The 21772-nt window shown below is 38.0% G+C and overlaps 2 protein-coding genes across 2 annotated transcripts; one reads left to right on the top strand and one right to left on the bottom strand.

The window, feature by feature from the left end:
* Nucleotides 1-633: 633 nt before the first annotated feature.
* Nucleotides 634-20363, bottom strand: LOC105381582. Its single transcript, XM_038119393.2, has 6 exons — nucleotides 19885-20363; nucleotides 4701-4896; nucleotides 3065-3206; nucleotides 2529-2643; nucleotides 1347-1549; nucleotides 634-915 (listed from the first exon to the last, which is right to left on the bottom strand). Exons 1-6 carry the CDS (start codon nucleotides 20266-20268, stop codon nucleotides 645-647), a joined length of 1311 nt encoding a protein of 436 aa, XP_037975321.2. The 5' UTR covers nucleotides 20269-20363; the 3' UTR covers nucleotides 634-644.
* Nucleotides 8119-15631, top strand: LOC125489272. The gene is made up of 2 exons (XM_048624594.1): nucleotides 8119-8196; nucleotides 13632-15631. Exons 1-2 carry the CDS (start codon nucleotides 8177-8179, stop codon nucleotides 15352-15354), a joined length of 1743 nt encoding a protein of 580 aa, XP_048480551.1. The 5' UTR covers nucleotides 8119-8176; the 3' UTR covers nucleotides 15355-15631.
* Nucleotides 20364-21772: the final 1409 nt, after the last annotated feature.

Genomic DNA, 21772 nt, shown 5'->3' on the forward strand with positions numbered 1-21772 from the left:
TTTAGTTTAAAATAATTTATTTACATCTTATAGTCTAAATACATATTTATTTATAGAAAACTTTAGTGTTTTTTTGCAGTCTGCACAATTTATAGCTAATATTTAAACCTAAATGCTAAGTAAATATAATAGCTGGGACTTATCTCATAAAGCAATTTCCATACAACAATAGGGTGAGTATATCTAAATTTAAAAATAAGTTAATTGGATTTGTAATAAATAAAGATTAACTTATTTATGTTTTGAAATACTTACTTAAAAATCTTAGATTAAATTATGACGTTCTTTTTATTGATTAATACATGGCACATTTTAGCAACATTCTCTTATTATGGTCATTCACAAATGCTGATATTCTTATTTATTTATACTTAGGTACCTAAGATGTCATAAAAAATAAAATGAAATTAACATATATTACTTTTGCGACATAAATAGCACAATCTCTTGTCCAATCCCATAAAATCGTAATAAAATATGGGTACGGACTAGAGTCTCTTTGAAAATTATTAAATATGGCTCGGCCTCAAAACGCATTAAATTAGACATGTAGGTTAGTTACTGGCCACATAGTGGAAAAAGCTATTTCATAATCTCTGTTTCTATAAAACTACTGGTAGTCAATCTCCAAAATCCACAACGCATTACAAATGCTTATCCTGGAACCTTCTAGACCTAAACCTTCTGACTCTCCTATAGGGGCACTTCCCAATACTCCTGGCATACATCCCGTAGTCACAATTAGGAAGAGTGCAGTCGCCGTTGGCTATGCACACTCGGTCGCGTAGGCCGAAGTGTTCTCGGCCTCTAGAGAGGGACAGACAGTCTCGCCTCTTACTCTGGTCCGGCCAATCACAGACGCAGGAGCACGCGTTGTCTTGCATCCGCGCGAGGAATAGAGCGGGACAGGTGCATCTGAAACGGTGAAGAGTGAGGATATCAGACAACTGCTGGACCGACCAACTCGGGTGGGTGATCCTGTATGTCTGTTACTGTAGTGGTTATTGAGGAACGCCAAGAGGAAAGCTTCTTGGAAAGTATTGGCTGAAGATATTTTTGAAAATTTTACAGCCGTTAGGCTCTCTATACGACGTAGTAGCCGACAATTTTTTTACATATGCGTTTAGAAATCTGTTAGATCGCACTGCTCTGTAACCAGAAGAGCATCTTCAGCTGTCAGCAGACCAGTGTCTGTTTCTCACTAATTCTCACCAGTCTTCATCAGGCTATAGTAAGATACACTACTACATTCGACACTCAAAGGGACTCTTTATGCAACCCGTCTTCTCAGAGTCACTCACAGCAACACTAACTCTTCATCAACCAGCAAAGAGAAAGAGACAAACCTCCTCAACAGCGGCGGCGCGGTCATCTCATCATCCTGCTCTAACCTCGGCTCCTCGGTCCGCTCTTCTATCTCGCTCTGCACCTGGCGCACGTCCACTCGCTCCGTCCTCTTCACGAGTGTGTCTCGAGCGACGCATGCGCAGCGCGTGTGGTTGTAGAACATCATGCGAGCTACGCTCGTGTTGCCGTTCGCTTTGTGCAGCTGTGGGGGAAAAGGAGTTGGTTTAGGGTTTTTGTTCGGGAACAGTAAATGTCGCTGTGCAGAGTGTACCATCAACTTTTGCCTGGATCTATAAAACGGCCCAAATCCTTGCTTCTATGTAATCCTCAAAACCTACAGGAATTCGCTGGGTAACTCATTTGCGATTCTATAGCTAAGCGTACGCTAAATAAAATTCACTGCACCATGCATCAGGTCAGGTACTTAATTAAGAAGGTTCCGTTGCCTCATGCTCGAATCTACCGGTTCAGTTCCCCAATTTCGTGATTGTAACCAATACAGTCTCAGGGAGAAGATTATGTCGATGAGGCATAGGTAACTACTCTAATCCAGTCACCAGGTTACAAATCCAGGGTTTACACAATAGATAGGGCCCTTGCTAGTACCCTTGCTTTGTTTTAAAACATTTTTTGACTTTCAACACTAGGTACCCAAATAACCTGGTGCTGCCGGCCGGTAAGACTGCATTGCATGGTAAAAATTGTCACTATATGCTAACTTGCATGTTCAATAAGTTACCTGCTAGATTTAAGACAATGAGATGGAACATGTTTGTCAGGGAAGTAAAAAAATGGCTATGTAGTAAATGTTTCTACACCGTCCAAGAATTTATAAATGGAAAACATGACTCATCATAATTATAAGTATAGTACTGTGTGTTTCTTGTAAACCTTAATAAATATAAGTGTGTAATGAATGTAATTTAACTAATATTTTAATGTTGCATGTCTAAATTTGACAGAATGTGCTGTACTTTCATTATGTCTCAATGATTTTCACTGATTATTGTAAACCAGCTTATTGTGACCACATTCTTTGCAATAAATGATTTTGATTTGATTTTGATTTGATTTGATTTGATTTGAGAACGAGAAATTTTCCCTCGAAGACTGCAAGCCATCAATCGACGATTCAAACTTCAACCAACATCCACCCCCACTAATGTGCCACTAATACTCACATAGAAGGGCAATATGACGTATTTCCCCTCGACCGGCGCGCACACCTCGGCCTCGCTGTAGCAGCAGCCCGAGTCAGGGGCACAGCGGTGCAGCTGCACGCACAGTGGCATGTAGCTGTGGAGGAGATAGAGAAAGAGATTAGGGATTTTACTCTTTGGATAAGCTTGTTCTGGAGTGGACCAGCAGTTTTGTAAATCTGAGAAGTTACGCCACGTAGCACCGTTTAAAGAAGGATCAGACAACATATATGGCTTTATGAACACGCAAGAGCAACGTGGGTCTCTCCCCTCCGAGCTGAATCCCATAATGCTGGTCCATCAGTTGTTGTTGTTGTTGCAGAAGTACGACGAATGAGCGTAGTAGTGGCGACACTATGGCGATTCTTTTTTTAAGTTTAATAAAAAATATTCTATTCTATTCTATGGCTACTCGCCTTCATTGGAGAGGTATATATGTCATCGTTGTCCATGTAGTGAGCGCCCGGTGTGTGTCTATGAGTGCCTCTGAGTGTGTGTGTGTGTGTGTGTGTACTCACACGGTGTCGGCGGCGGGGGCGAGGGCGCGCACGGACAGCCAGCGCGGCTGCGGCGTGAGGCAGCGGCCGGCGCGCAGCACGCCGCGCATGTTGGCGATGGCCGAGCGGCGCAGCGCGGACAGCTCCGACGGGGTTAGGGATGCTGGAATAGAAAGGAAGAATATGTAGAAATTAGTATTTAAGTAATGGCCTACTCACACCGGGATGGAAATTTTGATTTTTTACTAATTGTTATTAAACCGTAATGTTACATAAATACGACATAAATTTGCTGTAAAATTATGCGTGGCAATAAAAGGGATTTTTCATGCCAGTTGACTGGACTGTTTAATCACTAGATGTCGCTGCTAGCGGCAATTCTACATCGCGGTATGGTTTGATTTCTCACATTTTTCGATTTCCTGAGAATCTTTTTTAGTTAAATGTTTAGCATAAGTATAACAAAATATTTAATTAGCTACATAATTTTGTAAGTAGGAGTGTTACATTGATACTTTGTGATACAAAATGTAGGAAGATAAAGTAACTTTACTGAACTTCAGTCTGTGATAGCATCGCATGTGCAAACCGCACAGGGTGATTGATATCATTGACCTTAACCTCCACCATGGTATACCTACATACCTATTTATAAATAAAATTATTGCTTATGTACCTATTTGCACAAACGTGTCTATTTATATCCGCTAATGTCAGCTTAGCTTTGATTTATTATTAGTCTATCGTACTTTCACATTCGAGACGATAAGATTAGGGAGACATAAGCTGCATTGAAAGGAAATTCTATGAATGTGCTGCTAGCTATAAATAGGTACTAGAGCTGGATTAGGATTTGCCACCGTCGTGGGTGGTGAAAAGTATAATATGTATTTATAAATAAAGCTCATCTATGCTAGGTACCTACAACTAGCCAGTCAGGATTAGCAGCTCCTTCAGAAGAAAATAACATACTTATTTAGGTATTATTAATTTGTGGGAATAAATTATGTTTCATAATCTCAATGGGAGTCGCAAAACTCATCATCCTGTAAAAAATACTAGATTACTTGGGATGTACCTAGTCATTGTACCGAAGTAAGAAGTATACATATAACATGTGTGCATCATATTCAATATCCAAATCCTAGTATCCTACTCGACACATTCACTATGATAGGTAAGTAAGTAGGTACCTAATTATAGTTATGATACAGTGATGAGTTCTAAGAAATGATAATGAAAATGTAAACAGCTGATATCTCTGCCTCCTAAACATGGTCAGAGATAACTGATATACCTACCTAGGTATACCAACATATGGAGTTAGTTCCAGACGTAAACTAGTGGATCTCAACACGCGCGGATAAACCCTAGCCAGACGCACAAGGTTAAACCCCTATTTAAATTAAGTACCTACAACATTAACGTGCCTTTTTATGACATTTCGATCCATCCACACCAGAGGGTCTAGTCAGAGTTTATATCTCACTGTTGCAATTTATGATGAAGCAATGAAAACTGAACTCGAATTTGTGTGGCGCCTGTTTAGGTTATGGTGGAGGCCTGAATCAAAAAATCTGCTTTTCAGTCCACATTCTGAAGCATGGCTTCGTCCCTACAACCCACATCACTTCTTATCTCCATCAGCTCTACTCACTGTCATCCAAGATCCTGGGCCGCTCATTGGTGGCGGCCACGGGGTCTACAGCGGACACCACGGTGGTGGCGCGGTGCTCGTGCCTGATGATGGACGACGGCGTGCCGGGGGCGGGGGCGGGGGGGCGCGGGGTGCTGGCGTCCCCGAGATCGTCGTCCAGGTCCCAGTCTTCGCCGTCCGCGTAGTATTGTTGCTCCTGGAATTGGGAGGAGATTTGTTTAAGGTTAGATATGGTAGGTGTATATGTGAAATGGAAGAAAAATTTGATGGGCAAAGCGAAGCTCGCGGGAAAAGCTACTTCCAATAAAGGTTACAATATGACTGGAACCTTTTCTTGTCAAGAAGGAGGACACTGAGTCACGCGGACAGATTCTGTCAATCCTATCCTAACCCACATATTTTTTCCCGGAGTTCCTGATAGAAAATCCTTGTAAAGCTTTGTGAAATAAAGGTCTATGTATACAGGGTGTCCCAAAAGTCAACGTCATCCCTTAAAGGGCTGATAGGTCAGCTCATGAGAGGCCAGAATATCACAATATGACCTTAGTAAAAACTCGATAATTTTCGAGATATTGACACTTTTATAAATTTGCTGAAAATCGACACCTTGGATCAGTTTTTTGCATGCCGCCGGTACAAAAATGCATATTGTTAGAATTTGTTTGGTGTTGCATCACCCTGTATAGCCCTGCTATTGATCGCAGTCAAAAAAAATATCGACTAATGCTGTATGTTTAAAAAAAACACGGTTTTCAAAGTCATAAAAGGTAATCGTATTTTTTTATAAACAACTTTGACTCTACATACTGTAAATAAAATATACCAGGAAAACCTGGCACCTTATTTGAAAAGATTGCTCATTTAATGCAGTTTCCAAAATGGTATGAAACGTTGCTATTGTTTCAATTAACAAAAAAGTTATTGCTATTTTAGTACAAAACGACCTCGATGTAAAATTGTTTGAAGGGAATTTATCTGACTGAATTTATTAAGGGTAAGTCATGTTGGAATGAGTAAAAGTAAAATAGGTGGTGGGGTCAGCCGTGGCAACATAGATGACGCAAAAATAGCTAAGAAAAAACTTACCTACTCTTATAAAACATATTTTGCGTTTTTTACACCTTATTAAAAAAAAAACAAACATTTATTGACTTTTATTTTTATTTCTCAAAATTATAACACCATATTATTATATTAAGTACATAACCAGCAAAAAATAATGCTCATTAATGGTCATAATCATAATTTTGAGAGTTTGGTTTTGTTTAACAATAACTTTAAAATAAATAAAGTAATTAGAGGTAATGTTAATGATAAACTGATCTGTCCCTTTTTTGGATACTGTGGGTGTACAATGTACATGTGTAAGCGTTTTACTTGTACAATATCACACATTAGCACTACTCAGGAATGTACGTTACCATGCGCTACATTTATGGGGAATGTGGAGTTGCTATAGTCCACATTTTCGAGAAAGATACTCAAAATGCGTTTTTTTTATTAACTGTGACAACGTTGTCTCTTTTCCCACTCCCGGCCACACCACCTATTTTACTTTTACTCATTCCAACATGACTTACCCTTAATAAATTCAGTCAGATAAATTTCCTTCAAACAATTTTACACCGAGGTCGTTTTGTACTAAAATAGCAATAACTTTTTTGTCAATTGAAACAATAGCAACGTTTCATACCATTTTGGAAACTGCATTAAATGAGCAATCTTTTCAAATAAGGTGCCAGGTTTGCGTGGTATATTTTATTTACAGTATGTAGAGTCAAAGTTGTTTATAAAAAAATACGATTACCTTTTATGACTTTGAAAACCGTGTTTTTTTTAAACATACAGCATAAGTCGATATTTTTTTTGACTGCGATCAATAGCAGGGCTATACAGGGTGATGCAACACCAAACAAATTCTAACAATATGCATTTTTGTACCGGCGGCACGCAAAAAACTGATCCAAGGTGTCGATTTTCAGCAAATTTATAAAAGTGTCAATATCTCGAAAATTATCGAGTTTTTACTAAGGTCATATTGTGATATTCTGGCCTCTCATGAGCTGACCTATCAGCCCTTTAAGGGATGACGTTGACTTTTGGGACACCCTGTATAAGCATCTCTAATTGGACCTACACAATTCTTATATGGAGTAGGTCTCCTCTTAACCAGTTCTAAAAGCTTTCATTATTACAAAGCTTCGTAAAGCTCCTAATTTAGCCCTAAAGTGTTAAAACAAAACAGCAACTTCCTTTACATAAAGAACAAAAGATTCTAAGAGCACAGTGCTTTCCCGTTACCCTGTAACTGAACCATGGCATAAGTAAATAAATAAGAACCAGCACACTCACTGACTGAGAATGCCCAACCAGCGGCCACACCAGAATAGAAAATGTATTTTAAGATGCAACAGCTATGCACACGGGTATTAATCATTGATTTTGTTCGGATATTTTTAATGATACGACAGAAATTAGAGTTAAGCACCTATATACGATATATACCAAAACGTAGGTGTGGTAGATTTTTTTTTAATGTTAATTTACCATATCAATAAGTAGTTAAGTACATAAGTAATGAACAAGTTTAATTATGAATCAAACTCAAAGTTACATTCATAATTAAACCCTGAATAACCAAACAGCTGTTCCGTACTAGAGCTTTTATTTTTATTTAGTAACTTAATTTTATGAGTTATAAATTATAAAGTACTTATTAGGTACTCAATAAAAGCCATCTATCATTAACTACAAAGTTCGAATCGTATTTTATATCGACAACCTTTGATGTTGTAGGGCTTACATGGCTACACCAGCACCAGCCATATTAGACTACTCTTGAATTTAGGTTTATGAGCTCCATATTGGTAAATACCATCTATAAAAAATATACTGAAATAGCATTCAGCATTCTGCTTTTGGTTTTATTAGTTACAAATTCAATCACTATGATTATTATTATACAGATATCCGATACCTATCAAAGTTTTTTTACATCAAACAAATGTTCTTTATGGAACTATTTTGTACCTAGTTATACACTGTAGTCACACTGTATCACCATGATTTCCCACACTTATGATGACTAAACAGTAAGCTTTCTTAGAAGCACATCCGCCCCTTAGACGATGATGTGCTGAGTAAACATTTTTGTAACCAACAAGCAAGACGCATTGTTCGGTAGTCCGGTATCAAACTCTATCGGAGCTAGTCGCGAATAAAACTCTTTGTGGCTAATACTTAAGCTTTTAATTTTAATCTTAGTTTTTAAAAAGCTCGTCCGACGCTCCCGCAAGTTAACTGGCGCAGCCGGTAGGATTTCCTAAAATCGCTGTTATTCGCCGCGGACTTTCTTCAAATTCAGAAATCCCGCGATTTCGAGTTTCAACGAACGTTTGAGTGCGACAAAACGACCCTTGTGTGTGCAAGAACGTGGGTGATCCGCGAACCAAATAAATTCGTTAACGAGGACGAGCATGCAGTACACGGTGGGGCAGTAAGTGAAAATCCTTTTCTGTTTTCCCATTTCCTCGAATCCAATTCTTTGAGTGTGTATTGTAAAGTAAGTGGAACAATCAAATTCTTGATCCTTTAATTAAAAATAGCTTAGTTTGAACAATAAAACTCTTGTTCGTATTAAAGAAATTATAATTAGTATTATAAATAGATAAAATCAGGGTTCGATTCCCTCGATTTTACATAAATTAGTGTGACTTTAGAACAATCAAATTCTTGTTCATTGTTTAATAAAACCTAGTTAACAGATTTTATTTAAATAGGGTTCGATTCCCTAGACTTTGTAAACTATAATTAATTGTGTACCTAACTATATTATCTTGTGCTAGTTTTAAGTTAATAAGGGTTCGATCCCCTTCATCTATAACTGTGTGCTATATCTTGTGTGTTATTTTATATCGTAATATATTGTGTATTAGATAATAAGTGAAACATATCCACATTTTCGAGATGACTGAGGCGACTAGCATTCCCCGTGATGTTCTGCAACTAATACCAACCTATTCAGGCGAAACAAATGTACTAAACCTATTCTTGCGAAAATGTGAATATGTCATTTCCAAGTACCAAGGTACCCCTGAGCGTAATGAATTTCTTATGCAAAGTATTACCAGCAAACTTACTGGTAATGCTGCGTCTCTCATCAGCGAGAGAGCTGATTTCCAATCATACGATGAACTAAAGGCTCTGCTGACCCAGCACTTTGGCGACCCTAGGTCGGAAGAGTGCTTGGCCATTGAACTAGAAACATTAAAAATAAAACCAGGAGAATCTTATTTGCAACTATGTGGTAGGATTCAGGAGGTCCGATCAATTTTATTAGCTAAGGTTAATCAATTAACCGATGAAAACTTAATTAGCGCGAAAACAATAATCTATAACAATACATCTATGAATGTATTTCTGTACAACCTCCCCGAAGATTTACTAAGAATCGTAAGACTTAAGGGATGCACTTCTCTGGAAAATGCCCTAAGCATAGTCCTGGAGGAAGTGAATTTCCTCTATCAGTATAACGCAAGAAATAAAATGATGAAAGCACCATATAACGCACCTCAACCACCAAAACCGCAGCCAATACAATTGACTTCGCAGGTACAGCCATTGCCACAAACGTTTAAATTCGGAATTCCACAGAATAATAATAATTCTAAACCTAACTTTCAGCAGCAACATCCCCAATCACAACCCCGATTTAAATTTGGTATAACGCCAAGTAATCAATTTAGATCAACTCATCAACCTCAGCAATTTGGGTTCAAGCCCCAAATGCAGCAACAACCCCTAGGGTACAGACCACAGCTAGGTGCTACACCCCAATTTGGATACAAACCCAACTTTACGCAACAGCAGTTTGGCTACCGACCACCCCAAAATCTGCAGCCCCAGCAGTTTGGCTATAAACCAAACTTTCAGAAAGTCCCTTACACTGACGTAAGCATGCGTACAGCGCCCCCAGCGAAGCCCCAAGGTTTTCGTATGAACGAACTGTACAATATAAACGAATGCGAGAGTGACGAATGCAATACAATGTATGATCACAATCCCAACAATGTAGAGTGTTATGATTATGAGCGAGCCGACCAAGACACAGGGTATAACGACGACAGTGGTGAAGCTCAATCTAACGAACAAAATACTAATGTTGAAAATATTGAAAATTTTCAGATAATGGCCTCTACCATAAACCGGAAGTGATAAACTTGAATTGCACCCCTAAATTAAAACTACCCTATATTGAAATTCCGGAAATTAATTCGAAATTTATGATTGACACGGGCAGTTCTCGCTCTTTCATTAGTCCAGCCAAAGCTAGTGAATATTTTAACAACTGTAAACAGTACGAACCATTTGAAGTCATAAGTACTCACGCATCTAGCCGGCATAGCGAAGTTGCAGTTATATCACTACCACAAATATTTAATAGCTCGGAAGTTCATAAATTTTATGTGTATGACGTCGATGGACGCTACGATGGTCTGATTGGTAGTGACCTTTTGAAACAATTAGATGCACAAGTAGACATGAAAAATAATATATTACATACAAAATCCGCGAATATTCCAATAATTTACACCCCCTTTAACGAGATCATAGTTGCTCCACGCTGCGAGCAAAGAATAAAAATTCCCACGAACATTGAAAACGGTGATGCAATCATGGACTACCTTCAATTTTGCGATGGCGTTAGAATGCCTACCGCCTTAGTTAAATGCGAAAACGGTTTTGCAACCACAATAATCCAAAATACTCTGGATACGGAATTTATTCTAACCTTCACAAAACCCTTTGTAGTAAATGAATATATTCATCAAACGTGTGAACTAAACCAAACGGTATTGAATCAAAATAACTACGAAGTCGACCAGATATTGACAGACAACCTTTCAAAGTTGAGATTAGACCACTTAAACGACCCGGAACGACAATCTATTTACAGTCTTTGTGAGGAGTATAAAGATATATTCTATACAGAACACTTACCTTTAACTTTTACGAATCAAGTCAAGCATCGAAGATCCCATTTACGTCAAACCGTATAGGCAGGCACCGGCGCAAGCGGAAGAAATTAAACGACAGGTAGAAAAATTACTGAAAGATAATGTAATTCAGGAATCGCATTCCCCGTGGAGTGCCCCGGTACATTTAGTTCCCAAAAAGGCCGACGCGTCGGGTGAAACAAAATATCGAATGGTTATCGATTACCGTAGGCTCAATGAGATTACCACCGATGATAAATACCCCCTACCAAACATCTGTGACTTATTCGATAAATTGGGGAAGAGCACCTATTTTTCCTCAATTGATTTAGCATCCGGATACCACCAACTTGAGATCTCTGAAGCAGACAGACAAAAGACAGCGTTCTCAACACAGAACGGTCACTACGAATTCTTAAGAATGCCCTTTGGTCTCAAGACAGCGCCTGCAACTTTCCAAAGAGCAATGGATAACATATTGAGGGGATTGCAGGGCATTCACTGCCTGGTATACTTGGACGATATTTTAATCTATAGTAATAGCCTGGAGGAACACCTTCAGAAGTTAAGAGCAGTATTCGACAGACTTAGACAGACTAACCTAAAGGTACAGTTAGATAAATCCGAATTTCTCCGCAAGGAAGTGCAGTATTTAGGCCATACATTAACAAAAGAGGGACTGAAACCTAATAATGATAAAATACAGGCAGTAATTAATTATCCCATTCCACAGACACAAACAGAGATAAAGCGCTTCCTAGGCTTTATAGGCTATTATAGGCGTTTTATTAAAGATTTCTCCAAAGTGACGCAACCACTCACCGCATGTCTAAAGAAAGGTAAAAAGGTAATTCATGACAGTAAATTCGTTGAGTCATTCCAAAAATGTAAAGAACTATTAATTAACGCCCCTATACTTCAGTATCCAGACATGACTAAGCCATTCATCCTAACTACAGACGCATCTGAAGTAGCCATAGGCGCCGTATTATCCCAAGGACAAATAGGCAGCGACAGACCCGTTGCGTACGCGAGTAGAACGTTGACAGATACCGAGAAACGCTACAGCGCCATCGAACGCGAGCTCTTAGCCATCATTTGGGCAACCAAACACTTTAGACCTTATTTATATGGTCATAAGTTCCAGATTTATACGGACCATAAACCACTTGTTTGGCTTTACCAACTTAAAGAACCGAATAGTAAACTCACACGCTGGCGTTTGCGTCTACAGGAATTCGACTTTAACATCATACATAAGAATGGTAAACAAAATACCAACGCCGATGCCCTTTCTCGTATACAAATCAATGCTGTAGGCGGTGAGCAATCACAAGACGACATCTCTATGATAGTAAACATAGGCGACAAAGACGAGAGATTACAAAGTTATCTCGATGACGTCACTAAACAAATAATCGACTGTTCGAACCGACGAGACACGAAAGATTCTAAGACAATAACTATATCAGATTCGGAACGCACAGCCACGATTAGTCCCATCACAATTATATCGGACGCGGAAAGTACCGCTGAAACTATAAAATTTCCCGTACAATCTGAGTCTTCAACCACCGAAACTATTCATTCCGCCATAGATATGGAATCCCATGGGATACCGATATTACACGAGGCAATAGACACTAAGCCTAACCAGATACTTGTATTTAGTTGGTTTAGCAATAAATTGCAAGTTAGAGACTTATCCAGAGACAAACAGAAAATACTAGAAGTTTTCCTTCCATTAGGTAACCCGGATATTACTAAACAATTCCTGAAATCGTATATCAGGCCTAAATTAAAATACTTCATCTATTTTGAAAATGAACAGCATCGTAAGGAATTTACTGACATCATCATATCACTATTCAAACAAGGAACAGTTAATTTTTATGAATGTACAGAGCGCGTAGTTTATGTAGAAGACGAAAACGAACAAAAATCTATAATCCTGAAACTACACGAAGGGAAAACATGCCACCGCGGTATCTCTGAAACGGTTAAAAGAATTAAACGATCATACTTTTGGCCCTCACTAATTGAAACTGTTTCAGCAGTAATAAATTCATGCGAAAAATGTAGAGTATCTAAATATGACCGGAAACCCATTAAACCGACCCTCCAATTAACCCAAACACAGAATGCACCCTTTCAAGAAATCTTTATTGACCTCTTCAGCATAGAATCAAAATATTACCTCACCATAGTAGATGCATTTAGTAAATTGGGACAGGCCATAGAAATACCTTCACGATCAACACCGGAAGTCGTAAGAGCAATGATCAAGTATTTCTCCTTCTACGGAATTCCCCAAAAAATCAGTTGCGACCCCGGAACAGAATTCAATAACGAACTCTTTAAAGAACTGACGGATCTTTACAAAATAAAGCTACATATAGGGACACCCAACAACCCGAACTCAATGGGTATCGTTGAGCGCTTTCATTCCACAATTATAGAGATCTACCGATTAGCCAAATATGAAAGGAAATATACAGACGCAAGCTCCGTGATGTGTTACGCAATAATGGCCTATAACAACACCATACATAGTGCAACCGACTTAACGCCCTTTGAAGTTGTTTTCGGCCATACCGAGTTAAACTCCACATTTAATACCGACTTTGACAAAAATTATAAACAACAACTAATTAAGGACCACAAAAAACGAACTCAAACACTATACCAACATTTAGCCGAGAAAATGCAACTTTCCAAAGAAAAGACCAAAGAAAAACGAGGCGGTGAAACTTCACCGAAATTATCCTTAGGACAAACAGCCTTTGCCAAGCCAGTAAATAAACGACAATCAAAAGACAAACCTAGGTATCAAAAGGCGATAGTTAGCGGACCGGTTGAACGTAATATAGTTCCTATAGATATCAAAGATCGAAAGACAAAAGTCCCAATTAAAAATATTAAACGTCCTCCACAGGTGGCGCGTCGTTCTTCTCGTATGGACGACAACAGTTCTCCCCAACCAGGCCCTTCAACTAGTAAAAATTGAGAAAAATCCTGGAATCTTACCGGTTAAGTTAGGCACAGCATTTTTACAACAAGATAAGTGGTCAATAGTTAAAACCATAGCATTAGACGGAATAAGTAGAGATATCTCATTTAATTTACAAAAATATTCTGAATTTAGTAAAATGTTAAATACGGACAAACCCTTCAAGAATGAGTTTATTGGATTAAAGACACATGTGGAATACTTACGTGACGAAGTTATTGAAAAATACCAGCAGCTAGTACCTATTAAGAGAATTAAACGTGGTATTCTTAATCCACTGGGCTCCTTCATAAAAGTTATTAGTGGAAATCTCGATCATGAAGATGCAGTTCGTTATGATAAATTGATTAGCGAAATACGTAATAGAGAACAAGCCACATCGAACAAAATTACCTTAATTTCTGAAATAATGGATCATTTTCTTAACTCTACCGTTACTATAAATAACAATACCATAATCATGAAAGAGCGACTAAGCAGGGTTGAAAAGATGGTCAAGGATATTTCAACTAAAGAAAATAACGCGATATACTCTACCTATGTACTTGGATTACTTAACCTATTCATAACTAATTTTAGAACATTGTATATTAAATTAAGCGAAATTGAGACAGCTTTAGCTTTTGGCAAGTTGGAAGTATTGCATAAGTCTATAATTAACCCCATAGAACTATCAAATGTATTAAAATTTATTAATAAACATAACAGTTTAATGTACTCTGTAAACGAGGAAAACATAATCAATATAGAGGAAACATTGTCGGTAAAATCATATATGAAACAGGATCAAATTATGTTCATTATAGAAGTTCCACTTACTAGTAATAGCTCTTACAATTACTTTAAATTATTTCCACTACCTATTTCCAAAAATTCCCAAACAATTATTGTAATCCCTGACTTTCCCTTCCTCATCGTCGAAGGAACAACGTACCGCCCATTAGCCCGACCGTGTAAGGAGATAACTGCCGACGAATACCTCTGCACTGAAAACGAATTAATACCCTATCTCGAAGAAAGCTGTATCGAACAACTAATGAAGTATAACACTGAGTTATCCCACTGCTCACCACGCCGTATAGAATCTGAAAAGGTGAAAATCCAACGTATCTCTACAAATTCATGGATTGTATATGTAAAACAGGAAACGGTACTTACACAAACCTGCGGCAATGACGTCACACACCAACCCATCCAAGGAACATACGTCATAACCTTACAGCAACAATGTAACATCCATGTTGGGAGCATACAGCTATATGAACATAAGTTCCACTCTCTACAATCTGAATACAAGGCTATTCCCGTAATAAACCTGCCTGATCTTCACTTCCCTGAACAGGAGCACGCAGAGCCTGTAGACCTGAAAGGAATTAACCTGGACGAGGTACAACACCTTAACTATTTACTGAAGAAAAGTGTAATAAGTGAAAGTGCTATCAGTGGTATTAATACAAAATCAATCAGTTTAGGAACACTAGTGCTCTATGTCATTGTAATTACCGCATTATCTGTATTATGTATTAAGTACAGATTAGTTTTATATTCCTTATGTTATAAGCGTGATTGTCAGCAACTTGTCGCTAAAAAAGACAGTCCCGCTTCAGACGAAAGTGCAGTTGACCCGCGACCCTTGCTTCTGAAATAGTGAATGACTAGGGTAGGACAACTATACTGTCCTCTGCTTTTATTAGAAATTAAGTTTTACATATATAAAATATAGATTAGGTTTTGTAAAGAAGCCATCAAGAAAAGACAGTTTTCCTGATGACTTCCATCTAAGGGGGGAGGAGTTATACACTGTAGTCACACTGTATCACCATGATTTCCCACACTTATGATGACTAAACAGTAAGCTTTCTTAGAAGCACATCCGCCCCTTAGACGATGATGTGCTGAGTAAACATTTTTGTAACCAACAAGCAAGACGCATTGTTCGGTAGTCCGGTATCAAACTCTATCGGCTCTTTGTGGCTAATACTTAAGCTTTTAATTTTAATCTTAGTTTTTAAAAAGCTCGTCCGACGCTCCCGCAAGTGACCTACCTATGTGTTTGTATAGAAGCTTTGTGTACAAATAAAGAATATTATATCTATCTATTTTTAATAACCATCCTGATTATTCCTGATACAAACCCCCTTATGCCTTTGAGATCTTGGTTGTTTGGTTATGTAAACCTTTTCATACCTATGCATACCTTTTCCATCCAAAAAATCTCTGAAATGGGGTCACAATTACGCGAATTTTACAAACGACCGATTGTTAACGGTTCACGAATATCTCAATCAGTCATCCTGTCACCCACACGAGGGTACCATTCACACTGGGTCCAACTGTCCAACGCTCAGAGGAATACGTTCAGATTGATCATGAAAAAATAATTTACTTAATAATTATTGTGATTGTTCCATAATACATGGATATAAATATTCCATATTTATGAATATAGTATTTGTTATCATTTTATTCCTAGGGGCGACAAAAGGGATGATGATACTTACCTCAACGTCGTCACCTCTCAATGTTGCCTATGTGAACAACACGCTACTTTACGTATCCTAACTCTACAGAAGTTATCTACATTTTGATGGCTACCTAAAAAGCGGTTTTTTTCCACATAACTATCATTATAGATCTCAGCAGCCATACCACCGCTTCTTTTTTATTTATTTTTAACTGCTATACAAACTCTTGAATGAATTTGGCAGATTAGCGGCGCTATAGTAGAAGAGAGCCAACCTTGAGTAGCAAGCCGGTGGTGGGCACTGTCTTGTATAGGTACAGACAGATGCAGGCGGACTTAATTTCAAAAGCACATTCTTCCAATAAACTTTCCGGAGCTTCGATTCCAGAGGGGTCGATGACACCAACAAAAATGCACCTCATCACAGATTTGATGCAGAGACAAAGTAATTTGTAAAAAAACTGACCAATTATTAGCAACATGCCACCGTAACTGGCCAGACGGGTTGTTGACGGAAATTGAAAATTATTTTCTTGACCGCAACATGGGCTTATGTCGTTTAATGCCATGTTATAAATTGATGGTTGAGTTGAGGCGGCACTTTGCAGATTTTATTTTAATAAAACTTTTTATTTAACTTTGGAATGCACATCTCTTCTTACTTATTTTATTATATTGATTTAGGTAAGATTATTAATGATTGTCTATGTCAAGGGCCAATAGCGTGAAAATCATCCATCAATAAATTATCAATACTTACTAAATAAATATATCTAGGTAGGTATATTATTATGGTAGATTATAATTATCATACGCAATCCTGATAGGCCTATCTAAAGGAACTGCTGAATGCTATGTGAGGAGTTGGTCCAATTTCGCCTTTACTTACTTAACTCTATGAAGCAGTTTACTTTGCCTGAACTTTCATGTGGGCATCTTATCTCTATGACAGCAATTAATCTTTAAAACCTATTAGGCCATAGGAAACATAAGCTTAGTTTAAAGTTCTTGATTAGGTAATGGTACCAGTTAAATGTTAACCAGCGATTAGCGAAGAGAACGCAAAATGCTTCTGATAATTTCATACTAGAAGCTAATTTGAATTCTCATAATTTAGCTCCTACCGTATAATCCTTCTTCACGAAAAAATCTAAAAAAGTATTCAGAATCTCGAGGTAGGTATATTATAATTAAGGCAATACTTTTGTCTTATTTTTTATGTATTTAATAGAGATGCCACGAATATTCGGCAACTATTCGGTATTCGGCCTATTCGGCCAGTTTTTTCAGTATTCGGTATTCGGCCGAATAGTGCGTACTATTCGGGCCGAATACCGAATAGTAAATCATGTAAAAATGACTTGTTATTTTAATCAAAATCGTCTATTTATTTCCAAATCACAACATTTTAGTACTTAAAATTAATCAGTAGTAAGTTGTGCTGGATAAAAACGAGCATTTCAGCATTTTTGGTAGCCCACTATTGCGCTTTTCATTGTAACCATCCTCAGAAAATAATCTCTTACTATAAACGCTACTTCCAGGTGAAGAAAGATAAGTTTTTGCAAATTTCAAAAGGTTCGGGTATTGTTTTTTGTTTGCTGACCACCACTTGTAAGGATCGGCCATCCGATCTAGGCGAACTATTATCAAATAAAAATTCAACTCGTTTGCCACAGCATGCTGCCTCCTAATAATTAACATTTCTCATATAATCTGTAGCGACTTCTTCAAAGCAGTTCCAGGAACAAAAAAAACAGGTTGTAGGGCCGAATATTCGGCGGCCGAATATTCGGCGCTTCGGCCGGCAGCGTCGCCGAATATTCGGTATTCGGTATTCGGCCAATTCACTATTCGTGGCAACACTAGTATTTAACAATAAGCTTTTTTAATCTTTTACATAATAATATTTAGAAGTAGGTACATGTAAAAAATAATATTTGCCCATTTCTTTTCCTTTGATGCAGATGCCATGGAGTGATGTAACGTGTTGTTAAATTCTTGGCAACCTTGTTGGCATAAAAAGTAACTGACTCCTTTTTCGTATGATTTATGGCTTTTGGAAGCACTTCTGAGACTCTTTAAAATGTTAGAGTGTTACATTGATGTTGGTTTTTGTGTAATATTTGTGTAAACTTTGCTCGTTTATCATTGCGCTTCAAAAGAATGCTCCTACCTCCTACCCTTTAGCACATAAGTACAAGTCTTAGCGGAAAAAGAGATGTAGGTAATATGCTGAAGGCCGTAGCACTAATAACAATGCGCTTTTAACCCGAACCGAAAAACCAGGGTATTATAACGTAACATTGGTCACGTAGTGTGTATGATGTTTATCAGAATTTTTGGGGACGTATTACCAAGTAATTCCGTAACGATGGAGATATTTTCATTTTATTTGACAGATTTCATGGTTATTATTTAAAAAATGTAAGCTTCGTTGGAAGAAAAAGATTGCTTTGCTGGACCGCAATGTCATTACAACTAGCTGCATACTATTGTATGCCTTGTTACCTTTGGTACCTTGAACTTAGCATTTCTTAGTCTGCTTTGAGTCTGTCTCGAAGCTTAATGCCTTTAAATTCTAAGAAAATGTTAATTGCCTACGTTTTATTGCTGTTGGCATGGTATTTCAGTTGGTCTTAGGTCTCAGATAAGTGCCTAGTTATGCAGATTTTAACAAACTTTGGCTATGGAATCTATATAGCTCTTGTGGTGTAGGACTCATATTGAAATGTAAGACTTCTGTTTCTAGTTCCATATTTACAGTGGAACTAGGTACATAATCATGGTTTTGGAAGGTATTCTATACGGTACTAAAGATGAATTTCAATTTGTTGGTGCGGTTGCCCGATAAAATGATGGACACTTGGTTATTTTAATTAACAGACTAAAATATAGATGGGTTGCTGGGACATGAAATTGTTGTTTTGTTCTTCAGAAAGGAAGTCTTATAACTTTGCAATTAGCGTAATAGGGTAGCTCCAGATGGACAAACTGATGTAAATGCATTATTTGTTTTATAGTTATTTTGATTTATAATTAGTATTCCTATGTTTTAACTTTTTTTAATAAGTACTTACGTATTTAATAACGTGAAAAACTAAATTAGACGTAAGTAATAAACTGTAACTTAATTACACTCATTAATGAATACAGGTGAAAAGTTGATGACTGACAAGTTCGCTATAAATAGGTATATTGATAGCGATGGTTAGGTATTATACCTAAATATCCACGCTTGCTTTGAACCTGTGACCCCCGATATCTAAAGCAAAGCAAGTGACTGTGCGGCGAGATTCGCTACTACAACATTATAAGTAAGTACTGAATTAAAGTTATATGAGAATATAATTGCGAACCACTACGTATAAGATAAACACATAAAAATGCTCAAATGATCAGTCAAACAAAAGGCTCGTAATAAATTTTTTTATTTTTTTGTAATTTTCTAAAAAAATATATGTAGTTATGTTGTAGACTTTTTTAAATTTTAATTTTAATCAAATTAAAGCACTGTTCATCCTATCTCGGGATATTATGGGTATTTCCCGTTAAATAGGTTACACCACTAGCAGCACTCTAGCACCATAGACCTACATAGGACCTAGTTGGACCTAGGCATATTTGCATAACATTATCTACATATAGGTACCTACCATCCGAAATAGAGCAGGGACAAAACACCAAAAAACATGAAACCAAATTGGAACTCACATCATCATTATTCCAGCCGTCATCACTGTAGTCAGCTTCCACCAGTTTCTCACTTTTCACTTCATCATTCTCCATCCTCACATCGTGCAGCTCCCTGGCGATGCCCCCGAGCTGGTCGGCGCTGACCCCCCACAGCTGCATAGCCGACAGCAGCTCTTCATCCTCATCAGTCAGGGTCTCCTCTGACAGAGGATTCAACGAGTTCAGCCTATCCAACTTTGCCGCGATTTTTTCCGACAGCGTCTCAGTCGGCGCAACGGTTAAGCTCTCGAGCTTCTCGAAGAGTTTTTCGAGTCTGTTGGTGAAGGAGGGGTGGTCGGTGACGAGGGCCGTCCTGCCCAGCATGAGCAGGTGGATGACGAGGAAGAGGTGTAGAAGGGCCATGGTGAGGACGCGAGGACGGGCGGGCGCGGGCGCGGCGCGGCACACACTGCCGGCATGTGCGCCGCACGTTGCACTGCCAGCCCCGAGCTCGAGCAATATGTGTGAAAGTGTTTTTGGTTTTAATGTTTTTGTTGCTGATAGTGTAACTGTGACTGTAACGTTTTGCATTAAATATGTAGGTAGGTCATGCTGAAAAGAATTCAACCCTGTGAGTGCAGTAGAGCTAAAAAGCTCTAGCGAATGTGAATGCCAACGGAGTATGATTCCATTTACCCACAGACCGAAATAAATCAGCTCACATTCTACTGAAAGTTGTCCGTAAATATAAAAGGAATCTAGCTGGAAGTTTTCATTCATACTTTTATAGAGCTTTGTGATTGATAATTTATGGATTTTTTCAGCGTTTGTGGAGCGTGCATCTATGATTTAGCTTTAACTAATTAGTCGCATATCATATTATTATACCCATCCTAACTAATATTATAAATGCGAAAGTAACTGTGTCTGTCTGTCTGTCTGTCTGTTACTCTTTCACGCCAAAACTACTGAACGGATTTGAATGAAATTTGGTATACATATGTTATAGACCCTGGGAAAGAACATAGGCTACTTTTTATCCCGGAATTACCACGGGAAAACTCTTTAAGGCGAAGCGAAGTGCGCGGGACCAGCTAGTTACTCTATAATACTTATTTAAAACTTTTAAAACAAGCTTTTCGATGGTGGACTCGTTATCGCAATATTTAATGATTTAGAATAATAAAGAGGTTAATTAATTTCCTTTTTAGATATACGTACCCAAGGGCGTACCCAGGATTTCAGCTAGGGGGGGCAGGTCATACCTGTTCCGAGATGATGGTCGGTCGGGTATATTGAAACATTATAGATAAAAGAATATTAAATCAAAATATCTGTCTGAAAAGAGAAAATATATATTTTGTTTCCAACAATTCATTTTACGCACAGTAAGTAACACCTTTTTAATTCCCACTTGTCAGGAAAATTTACGTTTATTTTATCTTCTAGGGGGGGGCAGCTGCCCCCCCCTACTCCTACCTGGGTACGCCCATGTACGTACCTACTTATACCTAAGTGTTGTTGCTTATTGCATCGATCGTGAAGAAAGGATCTACCTATACTTACTTATATTAGCATGTTATGAGTATTACTCATATGACGTAATTAATTGCTGAAATTCCCAGAAGTAATTAAGCACAACAGTGAATCATGGACAGCAAGGTTTATGCAAACTTAGAGCACATCTTATCTAATCTGTTAAGTATAATCTGAGAACACAACCGGGTCACTGATCTTTGTACATTGTGGTACAGTCAACGCAAAGAGCCACTTTACCACCACCAGGGCAACCCTTAAAGCTTAACAGACAAGGGTTAGTTTCGATGCACAAGATTGACGGATTTGGCTTGTGAACTGTGCCTATTACTCAACTGATTTATTTATAGTGCCGATCGCTGACATCGTTTCTAGCTAAACCCAGAAATTA

Source organism: Plutella xylostella, chromosome 12, assembly GCF_932276165.1.
Source record: "Plutella xylostella chromosome 12, ilPluXylo3.1, whole genome shotgun sequence".
Classification (NCBI taxonomy): Eukaryota; Metazoa; Arthropoda; class Insecta; order Lepidoptera; family Plutellidae; genus Plutella; species Plutella xylostella.

Coding starts and splice junctions, on each gene's coding strand:
- LOC125489272 (XM_048624594.1), top strand. CDS start 8,177: ATGCAGTACACGGTGGGGCA. Junction 8,197..13,631: donor ATGCAGTACACGGTGGGGCA/GTAAGTGAAAAT, acceptor CGTCCTCCACAG/GTGGCGCGTCGTTCTTCTCG.
- LOC105381582 (XM_038119393.2), bottom strand. CDS start 20,268: ATGGCCCTTCTACACCTCTTCCTCGTCATCCACCTGCTCATGCTGGGC. Junction 4,897..19,884: donor ACGGCTGGAATAATGATGAT/GTGAGTTCCAAT, acceptor TCCCAATTCCAG/GAGCAACAATACTACGCGGA. Junction 916..1,346: donor GCGCCGCCGCTGTTGAGGAG/GTTTGTCTCTTT, acceptor TCACCGTTTCAG/ATGCACCTGTCCCGCTCTAT.